Consider the following 20870-nt stretch of genomic DNA (forward strand, 5'->3'; position numbering starts at 1 on the left):
CATAGCACCTAGTGAGAAGGGCTGAATGCAGAAAAGACATAGGACACAAGAACAGCAACATATACGGAAACTGGCCATAAGCCGCATGTAGAACAGACACAAAACATAAGAACAGCAACATACACTGGAAAGACCAGGGCTGCGTGCAGAAAAGACGTAAAACACAATAGCAACATACACAAGAAAGACCAGAGCTGCATGCAGAAGAGACGTAAAACACAACAGCAACATACACAAGAAAGACCAGAGCTGCGTACAGAAGAGACGTAAAACACAACAGCAACCAACGTACACGGAAACAGACCAGAGCTGCATGAAGAACTTATGTAAAACACCAAAGGTGCAAGATATACGGAAAACGGACCAGAGCTGCATGCAGAACAGGGAGAAAACAGAAGAACCAAAAGCAGGAGAGAAGACCACATGTGAAAGAAACAAAGTACAAGATTAGCCACAGACACCGAACACAGTCAGTAGGTCTGACGTTCCCACTCGAGAAGTGACGAAAGCAATACACAGATGCCTGCTGCAGTGTAAAACACGCACAGCCTTCCAACAGGCCTGGCGTTTAAGTGCTAATCCCTGCGAACAAAAGCACGCACAGATTGTACGCACTTGTGTTACTTTGCCAGTGATTGTTTGTTTCTGAGTCAGAACTTCAAACCTGAGCTTTAAACTCCTATAAAAAACATAACATCTACTATTGGCTTCAGAAATCACTTCATGCTGTCAAACCTAAAAGCAGTGTAGGCACAAAGATTTTAAAAAATAAAGGTCGCTGTATTACAAACGAAACATAAATGAAAAGTAACTATTTTGACACATCATTGCTTCAAGCTCCAACTCCTGAAAACTGCAAACATCTGTAACATAGCATGCAGCAGCCAGTGCCAGCAGAGGAAAGCCCTGGAGCCCCTTTCTGATATGCTGAAGGTTCTACAGCAGATTATATAGTGCTTGAAGTGTCTAATGGTGACATCAAGTGCTTGCCAAAATATCTGAAGCCGTCTGCAGCCAGATCTAACAAGGGTTGCTTGGTGAATGCAAGCTTGGATGAAATGCAGAATTAAAAGTGAGATGAAAGATTGCACTTTTCCTATGTGAAATAGTCCCTGGTGCATGCCATTGGAGGCAGCAGGATGTCCTCAGAAAGAGTATTTAAAAAGCAGCAGCTGAAGGTACCAGAGTTAAAGAAGCAAATAGCAGAAGTAGGCAGAACCAAAGGTCCTTATCGAAGGGAGGGATAGATGGATGGAACAATACAGCAGAAAGCTATATAAATTTGTTTACCATGAACAGTCCCAGAGCAATTACATCTCAAACCAAGAAAACACAACACAAATATATGAAAGAAATGTGCAGTACAGAAGTAAAACACAAGAACAGGAACAAAGAAACACAAACGGGACACATGCAAAGGTTAAAAAAAAAAAAAAGAAGAACAGAAGAACAAATGGACGAGGGGCATATGTGGGACAGAGAGAGAAAAAAGCAATGCAAACAGACTGGGATCTCATAAAAAAAAGGAAAGTCGAACAGAAGGAGAGATAAAAGTACAACAGACATCTCAAGAATAACACCACAGAAAAGTATGAGGGAAGGAGGCAGAACAGAGAAAACAGCAACATAGAAACAGATGAAACGCAGAATAGAAAGAAAAACAGAAAAAGACGACGTAAAAAAGAAGAAAGTAGCAACACATAGCTACAGAAGGGACAAATGCAGAACAGAGGGAAAATAGCCACACAGAAAGAGAGAAGGGACACATGCAGGACAGATATAAAACACAAGAACAGCAAACCGTATCGACAAGAGACCAGGGCTAGATGCAGAAAAGACAGAAAACAGAAAGACAGCAACACAGACTTCACCAGATGAGTGACAAAGGCATAGAAAGAGACAATCAGCAGAGACAATGAGGGTCTCATGTCTAGCAGACAGGACATGGCATGATAAAGAGACAGGAACAAACAAAAATGCAGACTGGCAGCTGACGACTGCCACATTTACAAGAGAGAGAAACAGAACAGCCACATTCAACAAGACAGAGGAGATGGCGGACCCCATGCAGAGCAGAAACAAAGCACAACATCTACACAGAAGCAGACTGACAACAGAAATGACCAAATAAAAATCAAAGATACACAGAATGACAGCAGCACAGACTTAGACAATGACAGGAAATGGGAGGCCTGATGCAGAACAAGTTGAAAGCAGAAGAGCCACAAAGCAACAGAATGAGGACAGTAAAGACAGGACGAAAAACAAAGCAGACAGAAGAACAGCAACGGAAACGGTAGAGGAGGACCACATACAAGAATAAGATAAACACAACAGCAACATAGACACCTAGTGACTGCTGTGCAGGGGGAAGGAAGGAAGGGGAACAGGCGGAAGCCACCACCATAGATGTCATGTGCCCCCAGTCAGGTGCAGGAGTGTTTGGCAACCTTGGTGTCTAAGCAGGAATGGCTGACTGCAAGTCACATGACAAGGGGCCACTGGACAGAAGAGCCATAGACAGCAGCAGCACACAAGGGTCACATGCAGAACAGAAGGTAACCAGGAGGAGAAGAACCACAGATACTTCAGCAGCACACAGGGGTCGCATGTGGAACAGAAAGCAACCAGCAGAAGAGCCACAGATACTGCAACAGCACACACGAGTCACCCCCAGAACAGAAAGCAACCAGGACATGAGCCACAGATATACTGCCTCAGCACACATGGGTCACATGCAGAACAGAAAGCAACCAGGAGAAGAGCCATAGACACTGCAGCAGCATACAGGGGTCGCATGCAGAACAGAAAGTAACCAAGGGAAGAGCCACAGGCACTGCAGCAGCACACAAGGGTCACATGCAGAACAGAAGGTAACCAGGAGAAGAGCCAAAGATACTTCAGCAGCACACACGAGTCACACGCGGAGCAGAAAGCAACCAGCAGAAGAGCCACAGATACATTGCAGCAGCAAACATGGGTCACATGCAGAACAGAAAGGAACCAGGACATGAGCCACAGATATACTGCCTCAGCACACAAGGGTCACATGCAAAACAGAAGGTAACCAGGAGAAGAGCCACAGATACTTCAGCAGCACACAGGGGTCGCATGTGGAACAGAAAGCAACCAGCAGAAGAGCCACAGATACTGCAACAGCACACACAAGTCACCCCCAGAACAGAAAGCAACCAGGACATGAGGCACAGATATACTGCCTCAGCACACATGGGTCACATACAGAACAGAAAGCAACCAGGAGAAGAACCATAGACACTGCAGCAGCATACAGGGGTCGCATGCGGAACAGAAAGTAACCAAGGGAAGCGCCACAGACACTGCAGCAGCACACATGGGTCACATGCAGAATAGAAGGTAACCAGGAGAAGAGCCACAGATACTTCAGCAGCACACAGGGGTCGCATGTGGAACAGAAAGCAACCAGCAGAAGAGCCACAGATACTGCAACAGCACACACGAGTCACACGCGGAACAGAAAGGAACCAGGACATGAGGCACAGATATACTGCCTCAGCACACACGGGTCACATGCAGAACAGAAAGCAACCAGGAGAAGAGCCATAGACACTGCAGCAGCATACAGGGGTCGCATGCGGAACAGAAAGTAACCAAGGGAAGAGCCACAGACACTGCAGCAGCACACAAGGGTCACATGCAGAACAGAAGGTAACCAGGAGAAGAGCCACAGATACTTCAGCAGCACACAGGGGTCGCATGTGGAACAGAAAGCAACCAGCAGAAGAGCCACAGATACTGCAACAGCACACACGAGTCACACGCAGAACAGAAAGGAGCCAGGACATGAGCCACAGATATACTGCCTCAGCACACACGGGTCACATGCAGAACAGAAAGCAACCAGGAGAAGAGTCACAGACATTGCAGCAGCACACCGGGGGTCACACACGGAACACAAAGCAACCAGGAGAAGAGACACAGATACTGCAGTAGCACACACGGGTCACATGCAGAACAGACGGCAACCAGGAGAAGAGCCACTGACACTGCAGCAGTACACAAGGGTCACAGGCAGAACAGAAAGTAACCAGGAGAAGAGCCACAGACACTGCAGCAGCACAAAGGGGTCACATGCCGAATAGAAAGTAACCAGAAGAGCCACAGGTACTGCATCAGCACACACGGGTCATATGCGGAACAGAAAGTAACCAGGAGAAGAGCCACAGACACTGCAGCACACAAGGGTCACATACAGAACAGAAAGTAACCAGGAGAAGAGCCACAGACACAGCAGCAGCACACAGGGGTCACATGCCAAACAGAAAGTAACCAGAAAAAGACCTGCAGATACTGCAGCAGCACACAGGGGTCACATGCGGAATAGAAAGCAACCAGGAGAAGAGGCACAGATACTGCAGGAGAACACACCGGTCACAAGCAGAACAGAAAGAAACCCGAAGAAGAGGCACAGATACTGCTGCAGCACACACGGGTCACAAGCAGAACAGAAAGCAACCAGGAAAAGTGACACAGACACTGCAGCAGCACACAGGGGTCGCGGGCAAAACAGGAAGTAACAAGAAGAATAGCCACAGATACTCTAGCAGCACACAAGGTTCCCATACAGAACAGGAAGTAACCAGGAGAAGAGCCACAGACACTGCAGCAGCACACAGGGGTCACATGCTGAATAGAAAGTAACCAGAAGAGCCACAGATATTGCAGCAGCACACACGGGTCACATGCGGAACAGAAAGTAACCAGGCGAATAGCCACAGATACTCTAGCAGCACACAAGTTTCACATGCGTAACAGAAAGTAACCAGAAGAGGAGCCACAGATACTGCCTCAGCACACAACGGTCACAGGCAGAACAGGAAGTAACCAGGAGAAGAGACACAGACACTGCGGCAGCACACAAGGGTCACTGTCAAAACAGGAAGTAACCATAGGAGCCACTGACACTAGCAGTACAAAAGGGTCGCATGAAAAACAGGACGTAACCAGGAAAAGAGCCACAGATTCTGCTGCAACACACAAGGGTCACATGCAGGACAGAAAGCAACCAGGAGAAGAAGCACATATACTGCAGCAGCACACAAGGGTCACAGGCAGAACAGAAAGTAACCAGAAGAGGAGCCACAGATTCTGCAGCAGCACACAAGGGTCACAGGCAGAACGGGAAGTAACCAGGAGAAGAGACACAGATACTGCAGCAGCACACAAGGGTCACAGGCAGAACGGGAAGTAACCAGGAGAATAGCCACAGATACTGCAGCAGCACACAAGGGTCACAGGCAGAACGGGATGTAACCAGGAGAATAGCCACAGATACTGCAGCAGCACACAGGGGTCACATACAGAACTGAAAGTAACCAGGAGATTAGCCACAGATATACTGCTGCAACACACATAGGTCACATGCAGAACAGAAAGTAACCAGAAGAAGAGCCATAGATACTGCAGCAGCACACAGGGGTCACATGCAGACTAGAAACAGAACAGCAATGCTGAAACAGATTGACAGCCAAAGTGGCTCCAGAGGCCCAAGCCACCCAGCCACCTTTGGGTACCATTTATTCATTTGCATTTTTATGTTGCGCAACCACACACCCTAGAGGGTGATGACAGGAGTTACACCGGTGGGTTATCAATCCTACATGCGCCCTGCAAAACTCTTTCTGACAACTGCTCTTAGACATTTATAAAAAACAGATATCTCATTACATCTACCAAGCAGTCGGTGCTGAAATTTGGCAAATAAATCACAACCACTGTTGATTGTTTGAAACGTTGATTTGTTGTCCAGATCTAAACGTCTGGAGGCACTTCAGCTTATTCAAAGTACTATATAATTATCAGTTTAATGAACAATTTACCTACCTTTGGTAACATCTTATCTGGTGGAGACACATTCCCCAGGCGTCTGTCTGGATCCGGCCAGTTTTCTTAAACCCCTGAGTGCCATGAGGTGGCGTCAATCGACTCCACGTCTATCATCACCTCGTGCGCGCTAGCTATGATGTTGCTGGAGCTATATAGGTGCCACCCAGGCGCGCTGACACAGTTACTTTTCATGACTTTCCACGCCAGAAGCACAGAGCCATGAAGTACTCTGACCACTGGTGCATCAAAACTAGGGCCCTGACAGGGAAGTCTCTGTCGCTAGAAATCAGTTTACAGAGAGGGAGGATGGTCGGGGCTGTAAGGAATCTACAAATAGATTATGTCTCTACCAGATAAGGTGTTAACGAAGGTAAGTAAATTGTTCATCTGGCAGAGACTTCTAGTTGCAGATTCCTTACCTTAGAATACATACCCAAGCAATACCATCCCCAAAGGAGAGTCTGTGAACCAAGATCATACTAAGAAGACCTGCAGGACCCAAAGGGCAAAGCACTCGTCCCTTCAGACCTGACTGTCCAGGCAGTAGTGTTTGATGAACATGTGCAAGGATGCCCACGTTGCTGCCTGACAGATGTCGAGGACTGGAACTCTGTGTGCTAATGCAGTGGTCGCAGCTGTCGATCTTGTAGAGTGAGTGCGCAAACCCTCCGGGGGTTGCTTTTTAGCCAACGCGTAGCACAGTTTAATGCAGAAAACAACCCATCTAGAGATGGTCCTCTTCTGCACCGCCTGACCTTTCTTCGCACCCACATATCCAACAAAGAGTTGATCATCCACCTGGAACTCTTTGGTATGATCAAGGTGGAATGCCAACTCTCTTTATGGGTCCATAAACCCTCTTTCTAAGAAGGATGAGGGGTGCATAAAAAGTAGGCAAGGTGATGGATTGGTTTACATGGAGGGCAGAAGAAAGGAGGTCCGTGTACGAAGCACCACTTTGTCAGGATAGATGGTAAGAGAGGGCGGCTTAGATGACAAAGGTTGCAGCTCGCACATCCTACGGGCAGAGGTAATGGCCACAAGGAAGGCTGTCTTGAGTGTTAGAAGCCTGAGAGGACAATTATGAAATGGCTCAAAGGGAATGTTAGAACCAAACGAGGACGGTTGATCTGGTAGTCTCAGGAATGCAGAGACAGCAGACAAATAACCTTTAAGGGCGCCCAAAGCAGAACCCTCCTGTGCCCAAGAAAGTATAAACAAGAGAAACTCAGAAAGCGGGCTAGAGACTTCTCTGTGCACCAAGCCAAAAATGTGTTCCATCAACAGGCGTATACTTTTTTGGTGGAGGAATGCCGGCTGCCAAGATAACATTACAGACTTCAGGCTGAAGGTCAAAAGCTGTCAACTGTCGCCGTTCAATCTCCATTCAGGAAGGTGGAGACTGGGTAAGTTCAGGTGGAGAACCGTCCCCTGCTGCTGCAACAGAAGACCATCCCGAAGCCGCAGTCTGATTGGAGGATTGATGGCCAAACTCAATAGTTCAGGATACTAGACTCTTTGGCAGTGGTTTTGTCCGTGAACACCTGCACCACTTTCCCTTTGAGAGAGGGAAGGAATGCTTTCAATGCCAGTCTGACTGCCCTGAGCTCCAAAAGGTTGAAGTGGAGCTTGAACTCCGCCAGAGACTAGACTCTTCTGATCTCCGTCTCTCCCATGTGGCCGCATCACCCCAGGAGTGACGCATCTGTCAGCACTGTGAGATCTGGTTGTGGAAGGGAGACGGATCATCCCCTGACCCAATCACGGTTGAAAAGCTCCCACTGCAGATCTTGCGCAGTCCCCTCCAAGATCTGGACCATGTCGTGGAGATTCCCCTGATGCTGCGCCCACTGGAACTTCAGGTTCCATTGCAGAGTCTGCTTATGCCATCTGGCATGATTTAGTAGCGGGATGCAGGAGGCCATGAGGCCCAGCAGTCTCGGAGTCATTCTCACCAAAATCCAGGATAGAGGCTGAAACATCGATATCATAGCCTGTATATCCTGGACTCGCTGCTCAGGAAGATAAGCCCGAAACTGCACTGTGTCCAGAACACCTCCGATGAAAGGGAGTGTCTGAGAGGGAGTCAGGTGTGACCTCTGCATGTTTATAATGAATCCCAGCTAATGCAGGAGGTCGACCTTAGTCTGGAAGTGGGAGACGACAGCCTATGGCGAGCTGGCCTTCAACAGCCAGTCGTCTAGGGGAAGACTAAAACCCCTGACCTGTGCAGATGAACGGTGACCACCTTGGTGAATACCCGAGGGGCACTGGGAAGGCCAAAGCAGGCCTCGAAAAATCATAAAAATATTACTAGACCTGCAGGTCGAATAGCTTGAATAATGTACTCAACCTGACTGTAATGTACTTGACCCGGAAACAGGTCTCAAATTGTGTAATCTCTGGCAAATATTGTATTTTACAGTCGCCTTTTTCTTTATTCTCATATATGAGTGCACCTTCAAATATGTGAGTTCAGCATTTCTGCAGTAAAAAAAAATCCTCTTTTGTTTGATTAAATACACTAAACGATTGCTCCATGTATAATAAATCTATCCCACAAATGTGTGGGCTAGATTTATTAGACACATTGCTCCGTGTATAATAAATCTAGCCCACTTTAGGGTACACATGATCCATGCATGACTTGCCATTTAGTTTACTAATAGCTTTGCCATCAGGGTAGGAGTGTTTCTCAGCTTATGTTTAAACACTCACTTTTAATAAATATATTACTAAAGCATGAGGTAGTAGCGCACGGTCATTTACAGACAGCAAATTTCCAGGAAATGTCCAAAAACCCTCCCACTAACTTGCAGCTTTACTGATAAACCTATATAGTGTATTAACAATAATCTGTGAAAATTGGATTTCTGAAAACGTTTATCATTTGCACATCACCACGTAAAGTGTTCTGACTTTTATTTCCATTCTATTAAAATATTTTTTTCCATCACACAGAAGTAGAAAAAATGGCCTTTCACAGCTTCTGAAATAAATGTTGAAATGTTTGTAAAGTTGAGTTAGTTATATAAATGTTGGGTCTTAGGAAAAACCGGATACCAAAAGCCTTTCATTTCACATAGGTCAGACGGTTCACCTTACAAAATCCTGGAACTCTGCAGTCACAAGGAAAAGTATTCGCATTGCAAGAAGACAAACTGACTTTTGACCTCCGTCTCTGAACACCAAGCAAATGTGACAAGAATAAGATTTAAAGGCATCTTAATTGCTAATTCAGTTTTGACTGAACAGAACACCTATTATTTGTCCACTCGCCAGAAGGGTCGGGTGGAATCTAAAAATAGCTCGACCTCATAAAATAAAACTCGCCAATGCGAGTGGTCGAGTACATTTTTCGAGCCCTGCAAAGCAAAGCACGGTGAGCTGAAAGTGCTTAGTGAACCGCAGGTAGCACCTGTGGGCAGGCAAGACAGGGATGTGAAAATAAGCATTCTGCAAGTACAACGCTACCATCCAGCCTCCTGGGTCTAGGGCCAGAGTGAGCATTTGAACTTCTTCTTGAGGAAGAGATTGAGGGAACAAAGGTCTAGGATAGGGCGGAGGCCCTTGTCCTTTTTGGGTACCAGAAAGCAGTTGCAACAACAAACATGAGCTACTTCTGGACACAGACCCTCTCTATGGCTCTCTTGGCCAAGAGAGCTGTAACCTCCTCGCGGGGAAGTGCTAAGTGATCCTCCGTCATGCGATCATAGGATGGTAGCATAGATGGAGGGGCAAGTCTTGGAGGGGAAGTCTTGAAGGGGAAGGAGTAGCCCCTTCGGACTATTTGCAAAACCCACTTGTCTGATCTGATGGACTGCCAGCAGGGCAGGTGATGGCGAATCCGGTCTCCGATTGGACCCTTACGGGAGAGTCAGACTATAAAAGTGTGGAGGCTGCAGTGGAAGGAGGGAGTGGGAGACCAGCTAGACCGCTGGCTCCCAGATTACCTAGACGTTGGATCCCACGTCCTTGGCCACACAGAGGCTGGGCAGCATGCGCGGCACGGTGGGAGGAGGGGAATGGACGTGGTTGGGTGCCCCTTATGAAGCCATGAAAGAGGCAAAAAGTAGACTGAGAGGGGCGAGGCGCAGCTGCAAGGCCTAAAGACCGGGCCGTAGCTCGGGACTCCTTAAAACGTTCGAGCACCAAGTCTGCTTTGTCTCTGAAAGGGCAGGTGCCATCAAAGGGTATGTCCATAAGGATGGATTGCACATCCCCTGAAAAGCCAGGTGTGGCACCCAAGACCACCGTCGAAACAACCGTTCTGCCTAGAGAGTCAGTCGTATCCAGCCCACATCTGATTGTGAACTTAGCTGCATCTCTCCCATCAGCAACAGCTTGGGAGTGAGTGGCCCAGGCCTCCTCCGGGACCAGTGGCAGTACTTGTGCAACCGTGTTCCATGAAGTATGGGTATAACAGGCCAAAAGGAATGCGGTGTTCACAGACGGCAATGCGAGGCTGGAGGAAGAAAACAACTTCTTCCCAAGGTGATCCAGCCTCTTGGATTCCCTATTCGGGGTTGGGGAAGGGAAATTGACATGGAGGCTTAGATAACCAAGCTCTCAGGGGTTAGGGGTTGTGTAAGGAACATTGGGTCGTTTGGCGCAGGCCTAGTGTCCTGTTATGAGGAGTCCAAACCCAGCAGAGGGGCCAGGCACCAGCAGGACATCATTGAGAGCTTCACTGAAGCGCAAAAGGGGTTCAGAAGTAGAAGCCCCAGGTTAAAGCACCTCTGTCAGGAGGTTAGTCCTGACAGCAACCGAAGGAAGCTCGAAACCCAAGACCACGGCTGCTCTCCTCACCACCAATTGAATGGGACACTCCCTCCTCTGTAGCCTCGTAGGGGGGAAAGCATACCAGTGTCTGGGAAGGTGTCCAGACCACTGGTTTCACCCAGTTCTGTACGCCAGTCCATAGGTTCTTCTAGCTGATAGTCTAAAGGGTCCAGCGACCCCCTCCCCACTCCTCACCATACCATAACCGAAGGGAATAAGGGTCAGGATGCAACGTGGAGGATGAAGGTCCCCGTCGAAGTCTGAATCGGCATTGCACAACGCAGTTCCGGCTCCGTGTCGGCAATGAGGATGGGGTCGACACTGACCAAAGGCGCAGCCGGTGTCGGGAGAGTGGACGTTAGAACCATCGTCAGGGAAGATTGAGGTGGTACGGCCGCCAGCGGTTTGGATCCAGAAGTGGATCCATGGAAGTCTCCCTGGGCGCTGAAGCCGCCAACGCGGAACCCGAGGGGGCCCCTGCTGGACCTGCGGGCCAGAAGGCGCTCCGACAGGGGTCAGCCTGCCCACAAAATGAGGTACATGGCCTCACAGAATTCTAAAAGGTGGGCAGAGGTCGCTTCAGCTCCCAGAAACTTGGGGAGGCCCGAAGTCGACCCAGACTCAGGCTCAGAGGACTGAGATCTGGAATAACGAAACTCTTTTTCCTGCGTCTCGTCAGCCAACGGACAAGGTGAAGTTGAAGAACGTTTGGGCTTCTTCTACCTTTTATTGTGCCTCGATTTACCCGACCGTCCAGAGGACTTGGAGTGGGATGATGAAGAATGTGGGCTCCACAACCGCTCTTGCGAACCTTCCTCTCGACCAAGAGCAGGAGCGACATGAAGCCATGAGCCAGGCCGCAAGAAGCTTTAGGGACCGCTCCCTCAAAGCTTTTGGATTCATGGCCCGGTACTTGGAGCACAACTTCGGGTCATGCTCCAAACACCACAAGCACACAAGGTGCACATCAGTTAGACATCGAATGAAGACGAGATTTGCAGGGCTTAGACCTGGTATTGGGTGATGACATCTACAATGCACCAGGAGTGAAAACACTCAAAAAACGTTGCCAAAACATCAACAGAGATCAGTCAAAAAGTGACTGAGGGGTAGCTGTTTCGGATCAGAGCTTCACTGGTGTGGGAAGAAAAGAACGGACGTCAGTGCGCCGGGGTGGCGGCTATATAGGTCCCATGATGTCATATCCGGCACACACAATGCCGACGATGGATGTGGAGCCGACCGATGCCACTTGACAGCACCCAGGGGTACTGCTTGAGAAAAATCTCCAGATCCAGAATGACGCCTAGAGGAAATTCGAAGGTAAGCAATCTGCAAGTAGAAGACTCTTTTAGATACACGTTGCATCATTCACAACCTCACATATGCGGAAAAGTGGCTTTTAACAGCATTCTATAAAAATATAGCCACACTGCAAAACCTCAGCATACATGGTACCCCAGCTTTACATTTGCGCACTCAGAAATACCTTACCCTGGTTTCTGGCCCAGGCCTTTATTTGAACATCAAATTTATAGTTTTCATCTTCAACACAATGGGAAAACCAGTAACCAAATACATTGTATCAAAAGATGCAGAGAGCAAATATCAGAGGACTATTGGTTCACTAATGTGTATTAACATTTACTAAACATGGTTTATAAAATTTATGTAAATTGATGGTTTTTAATAAGTTAGAAATAAGTGAACTAATTTTTTATTCATCAAATACCTTTTTTATACTATAAACGTTAAACAAAATACATACATAGATGTAAAAGTAAAAATAACACCACTCAGGAAATGCTGTTAACTCAGTCAAATATTTAATGTCCCTGCCTCCATTAATTTCTACGGAAGAGTGTTGCAGAACCTGTGAGTGCCCAAGAATGGCCCTGCACTTACTCCAAGACGTAGCTGGAGTACCTTTGCTACTGTTTTAGGACCTTTCTGACTGCAGTAATTTTAGAATTGTAGTTTGCGAATAGTAATGGGCTTAGTGTTTTGTGGGTGGGTATTTGTTTAACACTCCAATGTAGATATAAGTATTTCCCATTTCCAGCCACTCCTCCATGTCCCTCCCACATTTTCTCCTAAAATGTAAACCTATGTGTGCAGAAATCTCCTTACACGTGGCAGAGATCTGCGCACAGAAAAGACAAATGTGGTGGAGGCCTCCATCCGCAGGCTAGTGAATAGCATTTTGTAGTACGTGAAACGTGCTACTACGGTACATACTAGAAAACCTGGTTGTGACTAGACCACAATATCTTCAGAGAGTTTGCCAAATTTTTAGACACTTTCTTTCTCTCCAAAGAAAGTAGCCGAATGTCAAAACACATCAGATAGGAATCCATGTCCTATGTGTACATGTGCTAACAAGTATACAAAGTGAGTCTGTATGTGTCTCCACACACGTGCCATGCAAGCAACTCTGAAATACACACAGTTACTGTACGACACATGCTGATTGTACAGGGCTGTTGCATGTGACATGCACTATGTACCTTGCTGCATTTATCACTGAGACCTTAATGTCTTAAATCCCTAGAACAGCTCAATGAGATACATGTCTTGTTTTAGACCTTTGTGTCCTGTGCTTAAAACTCCCAAGGAGCACAAAAGGCATGGCAAACACTCGGGTACCAACACCCAGTATTCAAGCATTCTGACAACTTCAACAGAGCGCGCTGCATTATTTTTTATTTGTATTCAAATTATTATTTATGAAGAAGCTTCCATACTCAAAAATGCCACATTGACCCTACAATGTGCATGTTTCACTGGTCATTAGGTAGAATCAATCACTACTACAACTTCTCAAGCACCATACGCAGTGACCGTAGTGTCTCTTTTTCACAAACCACCTAAACGTGTCCTAATGCTGTGCAAGGACCTTACTCTATGGGGAGTCCAATCAACTGCACTCATGGGAAAGATACAGCCAATAAGTGTCCAGAACTGCACTGAAAGCTGTAATGCTAGCCTTCCGCACCTAAGCACAGTGCTGGGGTGAAAAACCTGCCATGAAATAGATGTTTCAATCTGTCCTGGGTTTGCATCAAAGTGCAGGCAGTGATGTCTCCCAGAAGTAGAGAGTGCCACCAGTGCATCTGCCTCAACATTCCGATTTGCTCAAAGCCGGAGTGGCCATCTAGGTTGTTGTGCAATGAGCCACAAGTCTCCAGTGCGGACATCTGAGGTGCCTCACGGCAGAGAAAAAAGCAGGGGAGACTCCACATGCAAAAGCTATGCTGTTGAGGACACTGCTCTTGAAACATAAGTTTACGGTCACTTGAAATGCTTCTGGTCTGCAAAAAGCCTTTTAATGCCTTGAAGTGTGGGAGGAAGAAAGCAAGAAGCTAAACATGCCAATTAATGTGAAATGCTGAAGTAATTTAAGAAACTAATAGTTAGCATAGGAACTTTGTCATGTAGTTGATTTGGCGAGCTGTAAATAAGAAGTCCCTCTAAATGTATGACAACTGCAGATCCTGAAAGCTGGTCCAATGGTCATCAAAACACTCTTCACATCTTCAACACCTAAGTTCAAACAGGTCATCTTAACCAGATTAAGGTCCCAGTGCAATAGAACACCCACTCACAAACCACTGTCCCCTCTTCTTGAATCAAAAACCTCTTCTGTCACTCTGCTTGCTGAAGTAGTCCATTTAAGGCAGGCAATGGGTGAACAAGGCCTCCTCTGTCTCTTGATTATATGTCCTTGACGCTAGTTGAGGACTTTTGGGAGAATAGTTCATTGGTACAGAAAACACACGGCCTTCCACAATAGATGAACAAAGTAAGGTAAGGAACCACAGGTTTGAGCTTGGCAAAAGGAGAAGCAGTTCAGAATAGGTCAGAGATTTCTTAGCATATGCCAAAGTGGTCATGAACTTGATCTCACTGGAGTGATGTCTGCACGAGCACAACAGGCTGAAATCAACAGTCGAAGCGTGGGTCTACCCACTCGAGACCAAATGAGACTTAGGGACTGATTTAGATCTTGGCGGAGGTCACACTTATCCAGTCCGCCAAAATCTAAATATCATTGTTTTCTACGGTATTTAGATTTCGGCAGATGGGATATCTGTCACACTTGCGAACGAGTAACCCCTCCACTGACATCTAAATCAGGCCCTTAGTTTAGGAACTGGCTACAAGTTTTCTAAAATTTGGGGAGTCCAACGACACTGTGCTCCTGCTACTGACAGAGGTCACTCTTTTTCACAGCTCTCCCTTACAGTCTTTGGGATTTCGGCACCAATCCAGGCACCAGAATTGGACTCAAAGCGGGTTCAAGAGGTCCAGACAGCTCTGAGGACAAATTTGCCGGTGAAAAGCCAGTTGGGAGTCCCTGGGGATCCTTGGGGCCCAAAGGCCAGAGTGAGCTTGGAGAATGCCACATAAGGAGAGTGTGGCCTCTCAAATGCCCTCAACCTGTTGCCATGTTGTGGCTAAACCAAGGAACTCCGGATGAAATCGGCTCTTCTGTGGAATGGGAGCAAGACTTCGAAGCACAGTGACATCCTGGCACCCTCTCAGGTGAATATGAGTGGGCACATAGGGGCTGAGTCCCACGTAGAGTTCTTATGGTTTTGCTTAAACTTCGAGGAAGATCTGCCTCTGAAATGACATTGGGAGTGGGTCCTCACTTTCGATTTCAACCTGGACTGGGAGTGGTGCACGGCTTTCTGGTGTTTCACCTCATGGTGCTTCTCGGATGGCTTTAGGATTAATCTGGGCACTGTCGCTGTAGTCCTTCAAGCAGTGCAACAAACACAAGCACCAGAGGCACACCTCTTGGGGATCTGTCACAGACTGAGAATAGGGGAGGGATCAGGAGGAGTTATGGTCCAGTGTATATCCTCCTTGTGTGAGTATTGAAAATAAGTGATACACTGTTCCAATCATACAAAACAAAAAATAGTGACCGGGGTCCTAAATTCTAGGAGCAAGAGGCCTCACACACCCATGGGGTGTCATGCTTCATCATAGGCACTGCTCCTCGTCAGACCGGCGCTGCAATGTCTGACAGGCACCACCCCTGATGGGGGGGCTCTTTGCCGGAGATCTTAATATATGGTGGTGCTGTGACCCCAAAGGTGACTAAAGTGTCAACGGAGATCAGAAGAGAATGTGGTTAAAATTGACTCTCAAAACCGCCACTGAGACTGTGGATTTTATTGGACCCAATGGACGGTCAGGGCCAAGGTTAAAAATTAGAATCAAAAGAGTGAATAAAGAAGTTAAGATCAATCACTCTTGTAATGCAGAACATATCAAAGAGAGGAGTTTGGGAATTCTCCAAAGACTACCCTCTCATGGGTCAACATGTTTCGCATCCTGGTGGTCCAAACGGATCCAGTGATGCTTCATTAGGACCTTATGTGACTGTATGTATCTCCTGAATAATGAGGGCCACATATATTTACAAAGACGTTAATACAAGTACCTCTAGACCAGCAATTAGTTGGGAGGCGTAATAATCACTTACATGAATCTGGAATTAGTCATTTCTAACTCGTACCTGTCCTAAAATTGAAGACGAGCATCCTAGGAATACACGGACACATAGTCCAGCGCTAAACAACCTTTGTTGGAGCAATTCTGGCCAGGCAGAGACCTACCCCGGTCCGTGGTTCCCGAAGAGTCACAGACATCTGCTTGCAACAGTCTCAACAAGGCTTAAGCCCGTTTTAGGGTCTAACATTCCTTGCACCCCGGAATTGTTTTGGGAATAAAATCTCTTCACAGAGTGAAGGAAGTAAGGAGCATAGCTCTGGATCCACGTCTGAAGGCATGGAAAGCAATGAAACTGATATCAGCATGCATGGGTGGTGCTTTTATGTGGGTCTGTTCATCACTTCCTAGAGCGGAACAGCATTGACGCAGAGTCGTAACGGCGCACCATCTACCAGCATACAGGACCACTGCTTTTGAGGCTAAGGCCTGCCTATCAACTATGATCACTGCTCATAAAAAATAAAACTGACCTTAGGGGCATATGTTCTAAGAGTGTTTAAATCATTTGGCCATCAGTCGTGGTCAGTGGGTGTCTGTTACCCTTGCATGCCCCTGTGCTTATCTGTTCATTCAGGGACATGACCTGCTTATTCCCCCCTTATTTTAGAATCCACAGATATTCATTGCGTCCAACCTGCCTTGTACACAACCCTGCTGCGAATGGTCCTTCGTTATGGCGAGTGCTTGCATGATCTTGCAGGCAGCTATTGAGCGAATGTACACATAAGCTGGTTCTGTTGGAAGGGGCAATGGCTCGTAAGTAAGAGAACAATGGGATAGCCAAAATAATGGATCACAGTTGGGGGATGGGAGGGGTGGGACAACGTGTACAACCTGTTTGTTTATGATATTTGTTAAGTAGTTTTCCGTATCCGATCTATTATTCCTGTCCAACCAGGTCAAGTGTACTTACAAACACCAAATAAAATGTGTACACATAAGCCAGCAGGTTACTAGGTGTAAGCGTACACCCATGATATGAACCCCCGGGGCCTTACCGTGCACCCACTAAATCTTCTGAGAAAACAGTGAGTAAACATACACATAATGTGGTTTATGTGCTACTTCATGAACCCCGCCAGGCACTCACAGGCTCTTGCGAGCAGCCAATGAGTGGACGTACAAATAAAAGCAGCTTACTGAGCATTCACCCATTACAGGAACCATAGGGCTCCTCCAGGCACTCACCTGATTTTGTGAGCGGCCAGTGACTCGACGTATTCTGTCTCGGAGGGAGTGAGCAGCAACAGGCTGCTCCCGCGGCAGCCGATCCGTGCCGTGCGCCCGATACGATGTATATACTCCGCCGGCGAGGTGGGAGCACTGTACTGTGCAAAGAGGAAACAAACCGCATTTACAATCAGGGCGCAAAGCTCACACAGTCTAGTACTAAAAAAAACTACAATGAGCGCACTGGAGGACACTACGCTAGATTTTCAAACCACAGCTCTCATGAGTGCTTTTCATGAGCACTCAATCGATCAATCAGGAATTTGTAAAGCGCACTACTCACCCGTGAGCACTGAAACAACTGCGTAGAAGAGAATCAGCTGAGAGGTTGTGCTAGATTTAAGTGCACTTTGTTCCTTCCAGTTTGTACAGTGATGGCTGACAACTGATCGCAGTGATATATATAAAAAAATGTTTAAAAATCACACTGAAACCAGTTAGTGAATTCATAGCTTTTGCAAAGTGAGTTTCTTACCTCTTGACAAGGCCCCAAAGGATTTTAGACTGTTGAGTAAGTAGTTACTTTATCTGCTGTATAAGAGGAAGAGTGTTTGGGTGAAGTGTAACCTACGACTAGTATATTTCGATATCATGAATGCAGTTTGGAGGAGTGATCCAAATGTTTACTACCCAGCTAGTGCTCCAAGAAAATACCGAACAATATGGAACTTGGGAATCTTTTAGGGTCTGTTTGGCTTTCTAAAATGTGGCAAGGAGACATAGGTGGGACCCAAGATGCTATTGCAATATTCACCAAGGACAGCTATGTTCTAAGGCGAGGTCATCAGGGTCTAGTGTAGGTTTCTTTAGGAGTGGGAGGATATGGTCTGTCTTCAGACCTTCTGAGAAGAGGTCTTGATTGAGGAAGGAATGGAATGTGGTGTGAGAACATACCCCAAGAAAACTTTAATGAAAGATGAGGTAAGACATCTTCATGGCACATGTCTTTCAGGGAGTTGAATGTCAGCGAGAGATAGGGCTATAAAGGTGACCATTGTGGGAACAAGCACGTGCATCCAATCTAACATGAGGAAAAATCTGATTTATCCACTTGTGGAGGCTCACTTGGGAAGTAAGATCACAGAGACTGCCTCGCTAAACGTTAGTGTAACAAACACTAACACTCTGGAGACAATTAGTACTCTTATCCTCACACGGACACCACAAGACATCTTTAAGTTCTGAGGAATTTCTATTTTGTCTTTGTTTACATTTAGTATTAAATGTCAATCACTATCATAATGTCCCAGATTTGTAAAACAAATTCACAAGAAATATCCAGCCGTGCCAGATGTATGATTTATTGAATTTTTCCATGTAATCTGATGGCCTGAATGTGTTCTTGGTTTCCTTGAGCTTTCCATTGATTTCACTACTTCAGCTATCACGGGTGAGTCTTCCTTTTAAACGTAAACCTGTGCGTTCCCTTTTTTCTTGATAAGAAATAAAAGATTCCTGGTCCATTGTTAACTTTGGGTGGCAAAGCCTCCTCAGGGGGTCCGTGACTGCTTAGAAAATTAACTAATATTAGGACATTAATAAAGTGTATATAAATAAAGTGGCAAAATGTACGACTGAAATTTTTTTAACGTACTGCAAATGTCAAGGAATTTGAAAATGGAGGCTAAAAATGAAATTAGTATCCTCAGACTGATTTGTGGGAGCAGTGTCAGTACGTCAAACAGAATATAATGTGGACGATGAGTGGCCTCAATTGCTAAGACAAAAGCTCCATCCTTCCTATTAAAATTATGTTTTTTTATTTATTTTTGTATGCAAATCAAATAAAATGTGTATGTGGTTGATGAATGCTTGTTTATGTATTTTTTGTGTATTGTTTTGTGGTCCAAATAATTGAAAATAATTGACAATGTTTAGGTCCATGGCTTCCAATAATGACTCAGTGGGGGGCCCCCAGATTGCAATACTGATTCACTGGAGGTCCCCGGGTTCCAGTAATGATAAAGTGGGGGTCCACAGAAGTCAAAAGGTTAAGAACCACTGCTATAAGTATTCCCGCCCCATGAGATTGGTCCTTCTGATTTGCTTCGTTTGTGACACTCCAGTGCACTGAGCCCTAACCCTACAGGCTTCACCAAGCCCAACCACAGCCCCACTGCTCCCTCACAGACTGAACATTCAAAAAGTGAAGTCTAAAATGCAGGCCAGCTAAAAAGTTATAATAGGAATCGCAGCAAATGCAGTGGTTTCAATACATGTGATGCCATCCCCGTTCTTGTGAGTTACTGCCCGCGGTTGGGAGGAATTACATCATTTCTGTGGATGACAGTTCTCAACCAGTGGGGTGCTTAGAAGCAGGCCTCCAGATGTCACCAGCTAGCAGGTGAGGTCTCTCAATACTTAAAACATAAAAAGAAGTGCTCTGCACATCCCTGCTCAGAATTCTACCTATGAGAGGCAAAAAAGCCTGAACACCCCCTGCAACCAGTGCCCAGTGCTAGACAGGCAATAGAAATAGCACTCATCCCACCTCACCCATAATCACCCCTGCAGACAAACTAGGCTCCTAAACACCTGCTAACTTACACAGAACAACTTTTTTTAAAGTTCTTGGACTACATAAAACCAAATAAAAGAAGGCACCGTTCAGCTCAGCGCAATCGATAGACATGCTTGTCTGTTACAAAAAGACCTATATTTTATGCAAAATAAAGCAATGTTTCCATTACACAACAGAGAACACAAGAATTGTCAATCAGTGCCATTTTGGGGTCTAGTGGCTTTTATAGGCAACGCTCCCTTCAGTCTCATGGTTCATTTCGTAACCAAAAGTTCTTTGTGGCATGACTGAACCACACTTTACCTGTTAAGTAAAAAGTGTGGGCGCAGGAGTGATGAGTAGTGGTGGGTGGAACTCGTGGAGTTACAAGAAAACATTGAGACATTCCATGGAGTTCTGCAAATGGGTGGAAATCGGCGCATTGTGCTGTGCTGCTCGCACAGATTTCTAGCGCCAGGAGCTTGTTTCACTCGAAAAATTAACGTAAACAGCACCACCCAGTACACCAGAGGGCGCCGCCACTCGAGCTGATTTTGCGGCTACCCAAGTAGATTTTCTACTCGAGCGGCAGCTTTCTCACAGTGAATGCTCACGACCATGGCGACAAAATCTTGTCGGTGCTCCCCTTTGGCCCAAAGCTCATGCTAGAGGATACCAATTCTCGTCCGTGCTCACGAACTTACCATTGGCGAGCCGTGGTCAAGAAACCCCCGCCCCCCCACGTGGCAGTTGGCCAGAACTCTGCGTTACAAGCTGAAAGCGGAGTGGCCAAAATTCCACTAACTCAGCTGGTGGAGTGGGATTTATCACTCACTCCTAGTGCCTAGTGTGTACATATTACATGTTTTGATGATTTCAAAGTACAAATTACAGTGGTATGCAGGATAGCAAAAAATATGAAAATTCTTCTATGCTTGCCTGTGAAATATGGATTTCATCATTACAG

At 46.4% G+C, this 20870-nt stretch overlaps 1 protein-coding gene across 2 annotated transcripts in view; it reads right to left on the minus strand.

Moving 5' to 3' along the window:
- DDX31 (DEAD-box helicase 31) overlaps positions 1–20870 on the minus strand; it is a 302158-nt gene that overhangs the window by 106580 nt on the left and 174708 nt on the right. For both annotated transcript variants that reach the window (XM_069237113.1, XM_069237114.1), the window contains one exon: positions 17362–17501. In XM_069237113.1, coding sequence (XP_069093214.1) covers positions 17362–17501 — 140 coding nt within the window. The remainder of the gene's footprint in view (positions 1–17361; positions 17502–20870) is intronic.

Source organism: Pleurodeles waltl, chromosome 6, assembly GCF_031143425.1.
Source record: "Pleurodeles waltl isolate 20211129_DDA chromosome 6, aPleWal1.hap1.20221129, whole genome shotgun sequence".
Taxonomy (NCBI): domain Eukaryota; kingdom Metazoa; phylum Chordata; class Amphibia; order Caudata; family Salamandridae; genus Pleurodeles; species Pleurodeles waltl.